The sequence below is a fragment of the Echeneis naucrates genome, chromosome 7 (assembly GCF_900963305.1).
Source record: "Echeneis naucrates chromosome 7, fEcheNa1.1, whole genome shotgun sequence".
Classification (NCBI taxonomy): domain Eukaryota; kingdom Metazoa; phylum Chordata; class Actinopteri; order Carangiformes; family Echeneidae; genus Echeneis; species Echeneis naucrates.
In genome coordinates, this window is record NC_042517.1 from 9,820,565 (window position 1) to 9,835,273 (window position 14,709).

Below are 14,709 nucleotides of genomic sequence, written 5' to 3' on the forward strand. Positions count from 1 at the left end.
AGAAGAGAAAGGCCATGGCCTGCAGCGAAGCAGCTCTTAGATTGAGCTGTCCGTCTCGCTGAAATGAGTATGAGTTAACACCTCTTCCAGTCCCCAACGCCCGGGGACAGACAATAGTAGGCTTCCTCTCTGCTTTCCCTTGTTCCTGCTTTTTCACTCTTTCTTTCTATTATTCCACCAACGTACACCTCCATCGAGATATCCAGAAAACACTACAATGTACATAGTGAGATTGTTAGAGCTGTTTGGTTTCATTGGTAGACCGCGGTGCTTGCAAAGCCAACATGATGAGTTATTGCCAGTCTTAGTTAAAAATCCACAAAAATGCAGTCAATGTAGTTAGACTGTTTTTGACTCAAGAGTACTGCTGCAGATGGTGTATATCATTGTTGATGGGTGAAAACCTTGTAACTGTAATTGGGGGGATTTTGTATTTCTAAGGATTAGAGGGCTGCAGTCCATGTGAAGTACAAACTATAACAAGATAACTCAATCAATTTAAAATTGAGTCATCAAGAAGAAAAGGTTGTTTTACTATTAGAAACACTTTCTGTTGAGGAAAATGTTAACATCAGCAACTTACTCATTTATAAAATGGAAGCACAGTTAAACTAATCACTGTAACAGCCACATTTAAGATACTTAATCTAATTTCATTTTCCCTTGAAGAGGGCCTGAGTTGTAATGCACTGGAAGAAGTCTTAGATACGATCATATTTACACCTCAGATGACATCATCCCTCATAACACGTCCCCCTGTTTTGGAAGGGAACCAGCATAACACACAGATATTAACAGACTTTCCAAGTTTTAACTCCTCCGAATCTTCTTTTTTTCCTCCATCCATCCCCATTAATCTTAGTTGCTCTCATTTCTTCAACATCTTCTATATTTTTGTTGCCCGCCTCCCCTGTCTATTTGTCTAAGACCAGAGGCAGTAGATGAGTAGAGTAGTAAATGGTGAAAGGGGGGAGAAAAGGGGGTGTGAGGGACTCCTATGGGAGTCTGTTGATGACTATCAATGGACTGGCTGTTATGACTATCTGTGATAAGAGTCTGGGAGAGGAGAGCCCCTGAAGGCTTCCAGCCTCAAACCAGACAGGATATCTTAAAAAAATAATACAGTTCGTCCAACAACCATTAAGAAGGAGGAGGAGGTGGAGGAGATGGATCAATCGTTCCCTTTTGACAGGCTGGAAGGCGAAAGACAAGATTTTACCTTGAAGGAATACATAACTGACTTCAGGCTAATGGGCAATATACATACTGACAACAACAATGGCACTTCCAAAATATCAACAAAAAGTCAGTTGTAGAATTTGCACAGTAGCAATAACTAATGACCAGAGAGCCACATACTTAGCAATGTGATGTTGAATTACATGTAGTAATGGTATCCTCCCCAAAAAGTGGTGAGATATTAGTTCCTCCATCTTAAGGTGGCCAGGAAAACTAGACATGTTATAAGTGCAACAATATGCTATTTCTCTCCAGTCCTGAGGGGTTAGGGTTAGGGTTAGTGTGTATATGCCAGGACATTTCTATGAGCACACATTTGAATAGATTTCTTTAGAGCTCAAGGTGGCCCTTTTTCCAACAAGCCAGAGAGCTAAAGCTTAGATAATGAATATGCATTAGTCAGAGTCTGGAGAGACAAAAGGAAGGAGGAGGAAAACTGAGAGAAAACATGAGAGCTATGGGGAGAGTGTAGCTTTTGGAGAGGTGCCCTTTGCACCCAAATGACTAGCCACAATATGAACTTTAAAAAGGAAAATGTTCAGTCTGGCAAACAGCCATATAGCGTGTGTCTGCGTCCACTAATTGCCTGCATGCTCCTACTCTGAAGAAAACAGAGTGAAAAAGAAATGACGACTGTGGTGGAAACCACCAGGAGTTCCTTTAAAAATTTCAGTGACTGATTTGTGAACAGTTACATTTTCAATATTTTTTCATCAGGAGAAACTGGAAAAAAAAAAAGAAAAAAAAAAGAGCCTCATGTTTTGAAAATATACCAACCAATATTGACCCTTTAACCCAAAACTTTTATCATCCACTCGTTTCAAACTCAGTTTCACTGCCAAATATTTCACTCAATCTGCTATTATCAAATCAGTAGCAAGTATCTGAGATGTGCAAGGTGAACAGCAATGTCTCCCTGCTCTGCAAGTGAACTTAATCATTTGTCTCATCAATTTATGCGTTCATACACACATGCACACAGTGTGATACCATCATCTAAAAATCATTGTTCCGTCTGTTGCTAAAACTTTGTAATCAGCCGACGGCATCTAATTCAAGCAAATTACATCTTTTCAAACATGGTGGTCAAATTATTATTCTTTTCTCCTTTCTTCTAGACTATGCGACCCCTAAAAATGAAGCGTCAGTGAAATAAAATGCAGGCCAGGCCATGTTTAATCTCTGATTAGGCATCTGAGAATAAGAGAGAGCGACAGAGAGAAAGAGATCACGAGTTCCCTTTTTTTTCCCCTAATGAGCTTACTGAAGCAACTTCAATATCCTCTAATGTCATGTTGAAATGAAAATTAATAGTTCAATATGCAGCCACCGCATTGGGCTACGCTTCTTCGATTTCCATATCGGGTGGCGTGACCAAATGAGTGTGCTCGCTCGGACCAATGCCCAGAAAAGCTGATACCTCCACTAATCAGCCAGATTTTTCCATCTGACATTGCTGTGTTCCTGGAATTCTGAACGAGTGTGTTTTCTATGTGCGTGTGTGTGCGTATGTGCGTGTCTGTGTGTGAAGGAATCAGAGATGAAGTCCAATCATTGCAAATACAGATGCAAATAGAACTGGCATCTTTGCTGATGAAGAGATAGAGGCCAATGAATAAACAGTGATGGCTGGAAATGTAAAAACTTGAATGAAGAGCAGCTCATTCGTGCACTTACCATCTGCAGTGATGCTTCATTGTCACTGTTATTCATTCATTTCATGTGCATTTGTGTTTGTGGGCGAAAGTGACATTCCTGGTGAAACTGAAGAAGAAAAGAAAAAAAAAAAACAAAGCAAAAGAAAGCACAAGGTCTCTGGTGGTTCTTACCTCCCATCCAAAGGAGCTTTCTTTCCCCATGGTCCCATGATGCAAAGTGTTGTGCAGGCCAAACCTCTCACCAGCACCAATGCGGGTCTTGGCCCATACGCCCAGGCCAGCACCGGGCACAGAGGACTCCCGCAGCTCCAACTCGCTGGGAATGGGAATGTCGTCAGGAATGTAGACGGGCGCCTCGTAGGGTGAGCCCTCCTTGGGTGTGGTGAAGTCCTGGTCATTGCTGTTGCTGTTGCTGTGGAGGTGGTGGTGGTGGGTGGCGTAGATGTGGGGGTGCAACAGATGGTGGTGGTTGTTGTTTGTATGGGAAGGAGTTGGTGAGGGCAGGGGGGACATGCTGATGATGCCATCCTCGGCGTCGTCTTCTGGGCTGTCAACACCACCCCCACTGCCAGCCGCTAAACCCGTTAGGTCCGCCTCTGTGTCGTACATACTGTCCACTGGCTCACTGTCATCTAAGAAAGAGACATGTAGAGATCATTACTACCTAAAAGAAGCAAAGAATAACGGATAACACAACATACTTTTAACTTACAGAGTCAAATATTTAAAGTTACATCTCCACATTCAGTAGGACACCATATACCCGATGTCTTGTTGACCCTAAATTACCAAAAAAAAAAAAAAAAAAAACAAAACTTCAATCCCCAAACCTCTGAACTGTCAGAAAAGAGCACCTATCCATTTGATGGCCTTCAGCAACAAAAGTCATACTTCATAGAGTTTCCAAATGTTCTCTGAGGAGAGCCAGACAGACTAAGAGAAGAAGCTTCAGGCTGGCCAAGTCCTTGGTGGAAACACTTCTCAGTTCCATCTTAGTCACCGTTTTCTGCCAGCACTCATCTTACAAATAATGGTGCTGTCTATCGCTGACCTGGTTAGCCTTGTCACCTGTCAGGATTGTCAGCACAGGGACTGACAACACAATCGTGCCTGCGCTTCAGGATGGCACCACTCCAGCATGATTGAAAATGATGATGCACATGACAACTCCGCATGTGTGGAAACTGAACATTACAATCAGTTTTAATTTTCATCCCAATTCTGTATGTGTTCTCGAGAACTTTTTTTTTTTAAATGTTATAAATGTGCATTTGCAAATCTGTCACAGTTGAGTGACATACCAGCACATTTTCTGTGTTCCCTTTACCACCGCTGACTTATTTTGAAGCATATAAAAATGTTTTTCTGCAGAATGTTTCAATCAGACCTCTGAAATATTGAATACAAGCAGCAATATATGACCATAAATGTGGGAAAATTAGGATTCAAAGCAGAAATCACCTCATCAGAATCAGACTGACCAGGGGTCCACTTCACCCCAGCTCTCTTCCCTGATACATTTAGCCGGAGGAGTGCAGGAGTTCAATACCCAGCCCTAGTTTGCTTTATACTTGTTTGTGTATATATATTTCCACTGAGCACATCTATGTGTGTCTCATGCTTTCCATTTCTGGACACATCCTGGTGTTTTTAGTCACTGTAGTTTTACTATCGAAATGCAGGGACAGGCAATCAAAGGGCTAACAAGGACCAAAATTACAGCAGGAGTGGTTCTAATCAAGCGCTGTCCCTCTGCTAACCTCTGCAGCCTGTTGCCAAACCTGCCATTGCATCCCAGGTTTCAGCTGGAGCTCCAACATGACATTTCAAAATGTGCTTGTTATTATGTGGCGCTTTATGACGGGTTTTGAATAAAATGTTACCTGAGAGATGTACTATATCATATTGATGTTAAATTAAAACAAAAATGTATCAAATCTATGTCCGGTTTTAAAGTATATTCATCTCCAAAATATGTTTCCTGTACATGCCTGGTAATGTGAGACAAGCTGTACTGATTGATTGTAAATTGTAAATTCATAAGATTGAATGAGCTAATCAAGAAACCAAAGTAGGAAAAGAGTCCTCCCTGAATTTTGTACAAGAGCACATTCATCCTACTATACATCAGCTTTTTGCTCTTTGATAAATATTTGGGTTTGGGCCCAGTGACAGATGTGGACTGTGAAAGCTGTTAAATTAACTGACATGTAAGTTTTAAATGTGAAATGTGAAACTATGAAAGCATGCGACAAGGGCTTTTTAGCGCCTGGCAAACCTGCAGCCTGTCCACGGAGATCCGGGAAACTTATCATATAAAGCTGCAGCAGTAAAATCCAGCCTTTTATGACTGATTTTGCGTCATCCAGTGATTTTGACTGGAAAAAAAACCCTATTTTTTAATGATCACTGTTTCATAGGGGCTCAGACCAGCCACGCAATTAAGCATTGGAACATGTGAGCCAGCAGTAGCTTCCACTTTTCACAGATCAATTAAAGTTTTATTACTCGGCCCTATCTGCTGCTCCCTCTGCACAATCAAAAGTGCTTTCAGGTTGTTAAACTTTTTTTTTTTTTACACTTACTTTCTCTCTTCACTCCTTCACTCCCACTGGCACTTGACCCATTGAGAGCGACTTTGACGAGCAGAAAGACAGCCTTGGAAAATCTATTAAATACCATGTGGCTTTAAGAGCCTCTGTGCACAAAAATGTACAGATCACTACGGCAAATAACTGAGGAAGGACGAGGGGGGAAAATCCTCCTTAATTTTAATGAACAAAACATCTTTTGTAGGATGCATGACGCAGTAAAGTGAGGCAGAAATGGCATGGCAATGTGATATTAAACAAGTTGAACTCTCAGTCATAACTTTGTTAGCTCATAAAAAAGTTGCCAGAGGAGAAAACTGGGGTTTTTGTTTTTGTTTTTTAAGCTTATTCACAAATAGGTACAAGCTCTCGCTCTCTCTCCCCCTTAATAACACAAGTTGACCATGTTCGACCAGTGCTGAAAAAGGTTGCAGCTGAGAAAAGTAAGCAGGAAAATAATGAAAGAGGCCAGGAAGAGGACCAAGAGGAGGAGGCAAAGACTCTAAAAACTGACGACTGAGCTGCTTTTAAATAGCTGTATGTTAGCTCTGGGTCTCAAAAGACCCAGAAAGAGATGTTAGGTTCGTCTCCCCGAGGGCTTCTTAAAAAACACCCAGGCCAGATAGTGCCTTCCTCTCCCTGGCTCCTTATGTTGTTCTTTCGCTCTCTGTTCCTCCTGCCATCTCTTTCTCTTTTACAGGGAGCTATTTATCCTGATTACATCAGGGGTCAATCATTAATTCGCACCTTGGGGGTCCCGGTGCTGGCTGTGGCTACAATGGGCTGCTTGTTCAGCGGGTGTTATTCCAGTGGAAAACTACGTTGCCTAGCCTGAGAGCTGGGCCCAGGCCACATGAAGGCATCCCATTTATTTGATAAATTGTAAATGCGTGCCATAAACGGAGCTCTTTGCTTTGTTGCATGGCTTGCAATAACAAAGATTTTAGGGCACATATGAACACAGATGCAGGCTATCGCACAAACACACATCTGTTTGCAACTGCAGGAGCTGTTACCATTCTCTAAACACATGTGCAAGAGATCAGATGGTGTTGTAGGTAACGATTATATCTCATAATTACTGCATGTCACAGTGGAATTACAAGATATGACATAGATTTCATATTAATAGACAATAAGCTTCAGAGCACGTATTCCACAATGTGAAAAAGGAAATATATGAAAAATCTATGATATTATGTCTTTCAAGCCTAAAAAATAGATAAAACTACAAAAATTAAAATGCTGATAACATTGTAATCAGTGTTGCCATGGCAAAATAACTTGACACGGTGCTGAAAATCAGCAGTTTAATCGAAGGCCCTTACAAACGGGCAAATTGTTCTGCGGTTGTGTTTAATCAGAGCACTCTAGACTTAAATGCAGAAAGATACAGATCTGGAGTCATTTTCTGCCGTCTGCCTGGGCGCACACTAACACATGTGCCTTGTGGTATATGGACTGAGCTTTATTGTCGACATAGGCCTGGTAGAAAGAAACACTGACAGCGTCCAAGAATTCTGTGAAGGAGCCTAAAAATAATGCATCAAGAAAGGGCTGACAGAGGTAAAGGTGTTTTTTTCCTTTTGTATAAGGATGTACAGATTTTAAAATCCTGCAGATCACAAACTGGAAGATTTGGTAACAAAAGCCCAAGTATTCAGAGCCAGGTGTTTGCTAGACAGTACACAGCATACCGCAGTCAGGGTTATGACTATGAAAACAATAGGGGGGGGAAAAGTTGGAAATAGGACATGTGTGCCAGTGATGGCCATCATATAAAGCACACATCTTCTTTCCTTTACTAACTTCTCTCTCCAACGCACACAGAGACTGTATCTTGGCCTGGCCGTAAATTGATCTGCTTCAATTCAAAAGAAAAGTCAGCCACTGATGAAAAGACAGTATCCAGGGAAATGGCAAAACTATGCAAAATTCTGCACTGGCTCCAAATATGGGGAGAAATGATCGTCTGGTGAAACAAACAAAAAAGAAAAAAAAATGCAGAGGGAGAATGTGTGGAGTACGACAGATATGAAAAATGGGTGGCTGGTTGAGCAATAAATGAGAAAACATTTTGATGTGGGAGCTCTGTGCATACATGTGTGCACATGTGCATATAAGCGTCAAAAGCTGAAGTAAATCTGCTGTTTGTGGAGCTATATTGTGTCAATATGGTCCCACTTAGCTGCATTATCGGGCCACAGAATGATATTGGTCCCTGTTTTTTTGTAGCAAGCAGACCTTTGATGATTCTGTCTCAACACAAAAGAGCCTAAACACCCAGTGCTTTGAAACAGAGGGGGCAGAGGGGAGAGCCAGCTGTAAAAATCACACAAGTGCAAATGAAAGGTAGAGTGAGGCTGAGCGGTGAAAAACTCTTTCCTCAGTGCCATGGGGGTACAATATATGCAAAGTGACATGGAAATGTAAGTATGCAACAAGGAAAGGAGGGTTTTTTGGGGAGAAAGTGTGTGTTTGTGTGTACGGTAGTAGTGAGGAAGTAATGAGTGAGCAATGGTGGCACAGTCAGCTACAATACCAGCAATCCTCACCTAGTGAGAACGCCACACTGTTTCCCCTTGTAAAAACACCAGGGAACATTTCCAAGCAACACTTAAAATTACAACATGGCTTCTTCAGCACAGGGAAACAAGGATCACAGTGCCAGACAGAGAAAAAGAAAGAGTCAGATTGAATAAAATTTTTATATAAACTACAAATCAGTTTTAGGCTGACGATTACAGGGACTGAAGAACTCACAGAAACTTACACAACCAAACTGACCCCACAACTGAACAAACATGAGGTGGAACATCGCCATCGGTTTGTTGCTCTTGTGTATGCCATGTTTTGTACAGAAAAAAAAAAAATAAATAAAATAAAAAAAATATTCATAACATTTCATAACATCCAGATGGTGACTCTCCCAGGTTGGTTCATTCTCACAAACTGATGCTCTGCTTAACAACACATTTTTGTTTCTTTCACATAAATCGAATCAGAGAGACCAGCATACAGGTTTTAAAATTAAGATCATGTCTCTAAACTCCTCAAATTACAGGATTACTTGGGCAGATAATTTACTTGAGACCGGCCTTGAATCAAGAACGCCTCCACGGGTGGTAGGAAGGTCAAACCAGCCCTGAAATCTGCTGAATTGTCCTTTAGAGTCCTGTAGTATATTATTTTATCTCTCTTGTGCGAGTGAAGGGTAAAAAAAAAAAGACTAACAAGAGCATGTGAACATTTCAGACTGGAGCTATAGTGAATTTTTATACATGAGTACGCACTTTTGTATTTGTGTGTAATGCCAATACAAAATGGCTGATGTATTGATGTGATATTTGTGCTTTTAGCAGCAAAGAGGCATCCTGTCCTCCAATACTGTGTGTATTTGTGATTGAGGGAGGCAGAGAGAAAGACATCAAACCTCCAGGCAAATAAAAGACAGCAGGAAACCTCCTGCAGCTGAGAGCAGGTGTATGTGTGCGTGTTTGTGTGTCTGTGTGCTGGCCCTGTGGTCCCAAGGGCCCCCGGGGCCCAGGCTGCTGCAGACATTTATTAACAGGGCAGATTAATAGCACTAGGAGAAAACATGTTCACAAACATGATAAATATTAATAATAATCAATATTTAGTTACATTTGCCAAATTGTGCTACAAACATCCCCCTGAGGGAAGAAGGGTGAGGGGGAAAGAGTATGGAGTGAAAAAAAGAGCTGAAAAAAGGAGCAGGAGAATGAAATACAGACACAAAATTTCAGTACATGAAACAGTAACGATAAAGACCCGAACCCTCACAGTAGGAGCGCAGTTTCACATTTCACCTGTCTGCGTCCATTCAAACCAAGGCTTGTTTGCTTTCAGATGCCTTTGCAGCAAATGAGAGTAATGTTGGCCAATGATGACTGGTGTGAATGAACTTTATTTTTTATACATCCCTTTTTGAAAAGCTCCAGACTATGAGGGGTATTCAGACCAAAGACGCCATCAAGTCATAAAGAACACTTCACACAAACACTGTGGTGCAATGAAGTTTGAATGCCCACCACTATATTCAAATCATCGCTACCATGTAAAACAATTCATAAATCCTTCAATATGGTTATTTGTTTATTTATTTATTTTTTTGCTCTAATGCATGAAGGCAACACATCCAAACTGTCAGTGGGGTGTTACCATGAACTGGAATGTAATAAAAATTAATAGTCTTTCGGTCAACATTTAATTTTAAGAAATAAAATCAAGAAAATAATATTATATCAATAAATTATGAATGGAGTTAAAATTCTTTAGTTTTATATACATTTGTCCACAGTTAGACAGCATGGAAGGTAAACATAGAATACCTTCCACTAAGCAGCAGTAAACTGCTACACTTTGCTGGGCTGTCTATGTGCACGTTTGTGTGTGTGTGCATGTGTGTGTCCACGTCCCAACACCCACTTCTAGTGCAGCTTCATTTAGACAACCACTCAGCAGGCCAAGCAGCCAGTTAAGGGAGCACCAAGGCAGACAGCGTGCAGAACAAACCCATCCATTCTTATTAACTCGAGAGGGGACTGGTGATCCTGTGTGCGCACTTTATATGTGTAAAAGAGCTATCTTTTTGGCAACACCTATTGTTTTAGTGTTATCGTGGAGTTGTGACCGAATATTGACATTTCCATCAGTAAAATCAAGAGATTTTCATGAGCCTCCTGTAATGTCTGAGTTATAAACTACAGGACTTCAGCCTTCTCCATGTTGAAAAAGTTCAGAATATTACTATCTAATAGATATGCAGCAGACAAAACAAACTTAATAGCTTTCACTTCATTGCCCTCTTTTTTGTGTGCATTTTTCCTTCATTTCATTTTACATTCAACTAGCACATTGTGACAGTTTGTGACCTCGTATTGGCAAGAGAGCCCTGCTGTATTTGCAGGCACTTGTAGCTCATTCCAATTTTCTTTTCTTTTTCTCTTGGAATTTCTCTGCAAAAGATGGTGGCAGTTTTACCAATCACCACAGTTGTCCACATAAAAATAATCCAATTAAGAGCCACTTTTACAGACCACAGTCAAATGATGATCTGCAAAGCTAAAGCAGACAGGCAGGGCTGATTCCTAAGCCGAAAAGCTTTGTAAAAATCAGACTGGAAAACCAGTTTCAGCTTTCCTTTCAAATCTAAGACAATTTATTTGAAACAACTAGAAAGTGCAAAACGCCATTTTTGCAGGATGCAGAAAATGCTGAAACTGATTAATAGTTCTGTTTACAGTACTATTCTGTTCTAATAGTAGAACAGAATCCCTGATATTTGTCCTGGCTGTTTGTCCAATTTGTACAGTAGCTCTATGTCTAAGGTAGTTCTAATGTGCACAAAGAGCTGTTGGTGTGGATGGACGCGTGGTTTTGGAGGTGGGGGGGGGGGGGGGGGGGGGGGGGGTTGGGGGTATTCACCTCTGCCACTGGAAGCAGCCTGCACCCATACATCAGTCTATTACTCTGCAGCCTTTCCCCGCTCTTCTTCTCACCCACTCCCGCCAGTCATTAGCCAGTGAATTAACAACAATCCAACGTGCTATTAATCACCCTGACAAAAGTGTTAGCATTGCCTGGTTGGGCCGGCACGAGACTGTGGAGGAGGGGGAGGGTGGCAGTGGGCTAATATGGTGGGAGTGAGAGACAGAGAAAAAGAAAGAGAGAGAGTATGAGAAGGCCAAAAATGTCATGGGAGACCAGTGAGTCTGTGTAATAGGCGAGAAGAGAAAGTTGGAAAGGTCGTAAAGAAGAAGATGAAGTGTAAGGGAGGTAAAGGACATGAGATAAAGTGGTAGGAGTCACAAAGAGAGGAAGCCGGAGAAAGAGAAAGAAAAATGGGAGTAAGTCTGTGTGGATTTAAAAGTAATTGAAATACAAAAATGTATAGCTCAGTAGAAGCTTTTGGAAAATGCCTCTAAAACTGTTATAAAGTTTTTTTTAATTTGAATAATTTCTGTATGAACAATATGCATACAATATATATACATTTTAGTTGGGCAAATACATGATTTGGCCATTCAAAGCACTGTTTGCTTTAAATAAATTAAATTTATTCACTGGCACACACAAACACACTAATTTTTTTTATGACATTTATGTAAAAAGACTTTGTGTAAAACAAATATTTGCCAGAATATTATACACAGTTATAACAGTTATGATTCAAATTATTTCTTAAAGTATTAACCAATATTGTGCAACCCAGAGGCACAAAAAAAAAAAAAAAAATTTCTCCACCACAGGGCAAAAGAGACCAAAAGTAACTTGGCTGTTTTAGTAAACCATTGGTTTCTGAAAATGTGACTTTGCCTTTCATAAAACCATCTCTGTCTTTCTCCCTCCCTCCCTCCCAGACCACCTGCTGGGAAGCCTGAGCATGGACGTCAGGTGGGTCGAGGTCGTCACACAGTCCCATGTCATCAGGCTGTCACAGTGAATGGAGCTGACAGGAGAGATATGCTAATCCACTTAGCTTCAAACTTGGCCAAGAGGCCGGTGTGCAGCGCTGTCTCAGCTCACAATGAGCAGTACACCCACCAGAACACACACTCATACACACAAAGCCTCATAAAAGCCTGTAACACTGAATCATCCAGAAAGCTATATTAGATCAGATCAACTGACACTTAAATGATGCCAGTGAAGTTATTACGTTTGAAATAGGAGTAGGAGAGCAGGATAACACAGGCTATGCATGAGGTTAGCACCATAACACACCTGTAAATACAACACAAATCAACACAATAGCCCTCCAGTAAATATTGGCTCTGCAAAGCATTTCATGCTCAAATTTTGATGACATTTTATCGGAACAGAATTGATTCCTCCTTGTGACTCTAACTAGATAAAACATTGTCCTACTAATTTATCAAAGGGGAGAAACTGCTCTGACAATAAATGAATGAAAGGAAATTGAACAAGCAACAACTTCCTGTTATGGGATCAGTTTGTCAGATCAAATGAGCAATATAAAAATGTAAACCATGCGATTTGGAAACTGTTAAAGGGATATTTAATTTTTGGGGGGACATTTTATATAATATAAACCTGAAACCTTTCCATGGTAGTCTTTTGAAATTATTAGTTATTTTAATCCATAACCAAAAAATAACAAAGTGTCATTTATTAGTGAAATGACAGTTTTCTATAGTTAATACTTTTATACTGTTGTTGCTTATTGAAAAATCATGTTAAATACTGTGTGTTAAGCTCAGTGTCAGAGTTCTTGTTTTGCTGGGCTGATGATCAGGAAACAGAACCTATTTACAGATGAGAGCATTTATTGTGGGAGATCGACTGACAACACAAACACTTAGACATATTTTGTAGATGAATAAAGCAGGAGTTGTCACACACAAGCGCACACTGTCCACAAAAGTGATCAAAGTCAGCGAACAAGCAGCTAGGTGTCAGAGTTCAAAACTATTGCACCACTCAGCCAGATGATATCTCTAACCGATCCATCGTATTTACAGACCATGACTTCCCCTATTAGGAGCTGTGCCGGTACTATTACTAATCTGTTCACTATCCCACAAAAACAGGAAGGAAGAGAGGGAAACAGATGGGAAGGCAGGAGAATGGCGAGCAAGGGACACAATGCTTACTGCTCCCTTCCTCCTCCTCCTCATTCTCTCTCCCTCCGTCTCCCTTCTCTGCTCTCTAGCCGTCCGTGGAGCGAGAGGGAGCGGAGGCTCACAATCAGTCTGACAATACTGTATACAAGTGGTGGTGAACAATGGAGGCCAACCACAAAGAATTCTGGGAACAGGGGCACAGCCTTCTTCTCCTTTGGTTGGCTCCTGCATGCCTGACCCATCGATACACATCGGCCTGCTGAGACTGACCGGTGCCAGAGCGCGAGCGCGAGAGAGAGAGAGAGAGAGAGAGAGAGAGAATAGAAATAAGAAGCAGCACTTAAAGCCTGACATGTATTTCTGCCAGCATACATGTGTGTGAAAACGGTGATTATCTGTTTTCTGTTTCTTAAATATGTATGCAATAGCACACATACACACACACCTCAAATAACACCCACACACAGGTTCAGTGTCAGTTCTTCCCATAATTAGGGCTACTTAATTAAAAGCCAAAGAACCACAGAGCGAGGTGGGAATAAAAATTAGGTGTGCACCATTCTGAATGTGTGAATTGTTAGTTGGGCAACACACTGCAAATCATGCAACAAAGCAACAATGCAAAGGTATTTCCCACTTCATGAGAAATGAAGGAAGACAGTGGCACTGGGAGAATGGACTAAAGAAACAGAGAGAGAGAGGCAATTTTGTCTCTCTCCTCTTTAAATGTGCAGGGTGTGGGGGGAATGCAGTCCATTTGGAAATAATTGGCTGGTAATTAGGCGGGGGTCGACAGGTCGATTTGGGAACAAATGGCTGTCTTTAGCTCAGGTGGCCCTCCACACGAGATAATGGGACCTTTACCTCCCTCTTGCCCCTCCCTTTCCACTTCCCTCTCCTCTTCTCCTCACACTTCTCTTTACTTTGACTTACATATCTACTGGTAGAAGTGTATTCTGACCCTGATCTGAATATCTGAGGTAATTTTTCTTCTTGGGGCGGCACAGCTGCATAGTGCTCAGCGCTGTTACCCCACAATAGGAAGGTTGCAGGTTCGGTTCCCGGCCTGGGGCCTTTCTGTCCTTTGTCAACATGTTCTACCCTTGCCTGTGTGGGTTTCCATGTTTTGGTTGATCGGTGACTCTAAATTGTCCGTAGGTCTGAGTGGTAGTTGGTCTCTGCCTGTTTCTGCGTGTTGTCCTGAGTCCAGGGTGACCCCGCCCTCACCCAGTGTGAGCTGGGATTGGCTCCAGCACCCCCAGGACCCGGAAACAGATAAGTGGCCTTAAGATGAATGAATGAATGAACTTTTCTTCTTTTGATCAGCAAAGGTGTATATTCCACAAACCCTAACATTCTGTCCTGGAGTGCACACATTGACGCACAAGCCCCCATTCTCTGATATTGCTTTGTATTTTATTTTACTTCACTGAAAAGATTACAATAAGAATCATGTTGCCACAAGTTTTAATTAGGCTTTGCTAATGCTCTCAAACTTTCAGCTCTGTCTATGTTGGAAGAAACCACTTCCTCCTGTTTTGTGTCCTCACAAAATATCTTTTTGCCACCAACTAACGGCAAAGTTTGAAATATTCAGGCTGGTGAAGGCACCAG

At 41.4% G+C, this 14,709-nt stretch overlaps 1 protein-coding gene across 1 annotated transcript in view; it reads right to left on the bottom strand.

The window, feature by feature from the left end:
* Nucleotides 1-14,709, bottom strand: part of prdm16 (PR domain containing 16) — a 167,779-nt gene that overhangs the window by 105,189 nt on the left and 47,881 nt on the right. The window contains exon 2 of the mRNA XM_029506118.1: nucleotides 3,069-3,529. Within this exon, the coding sequence (XP_029361978.1) occupies nucleotides 3,069-3,529 (461 nt within the window). The remainder of the gene's footprint in view (nucleotides 1-3,068; nucleotides 3,530-14,709) is intronic.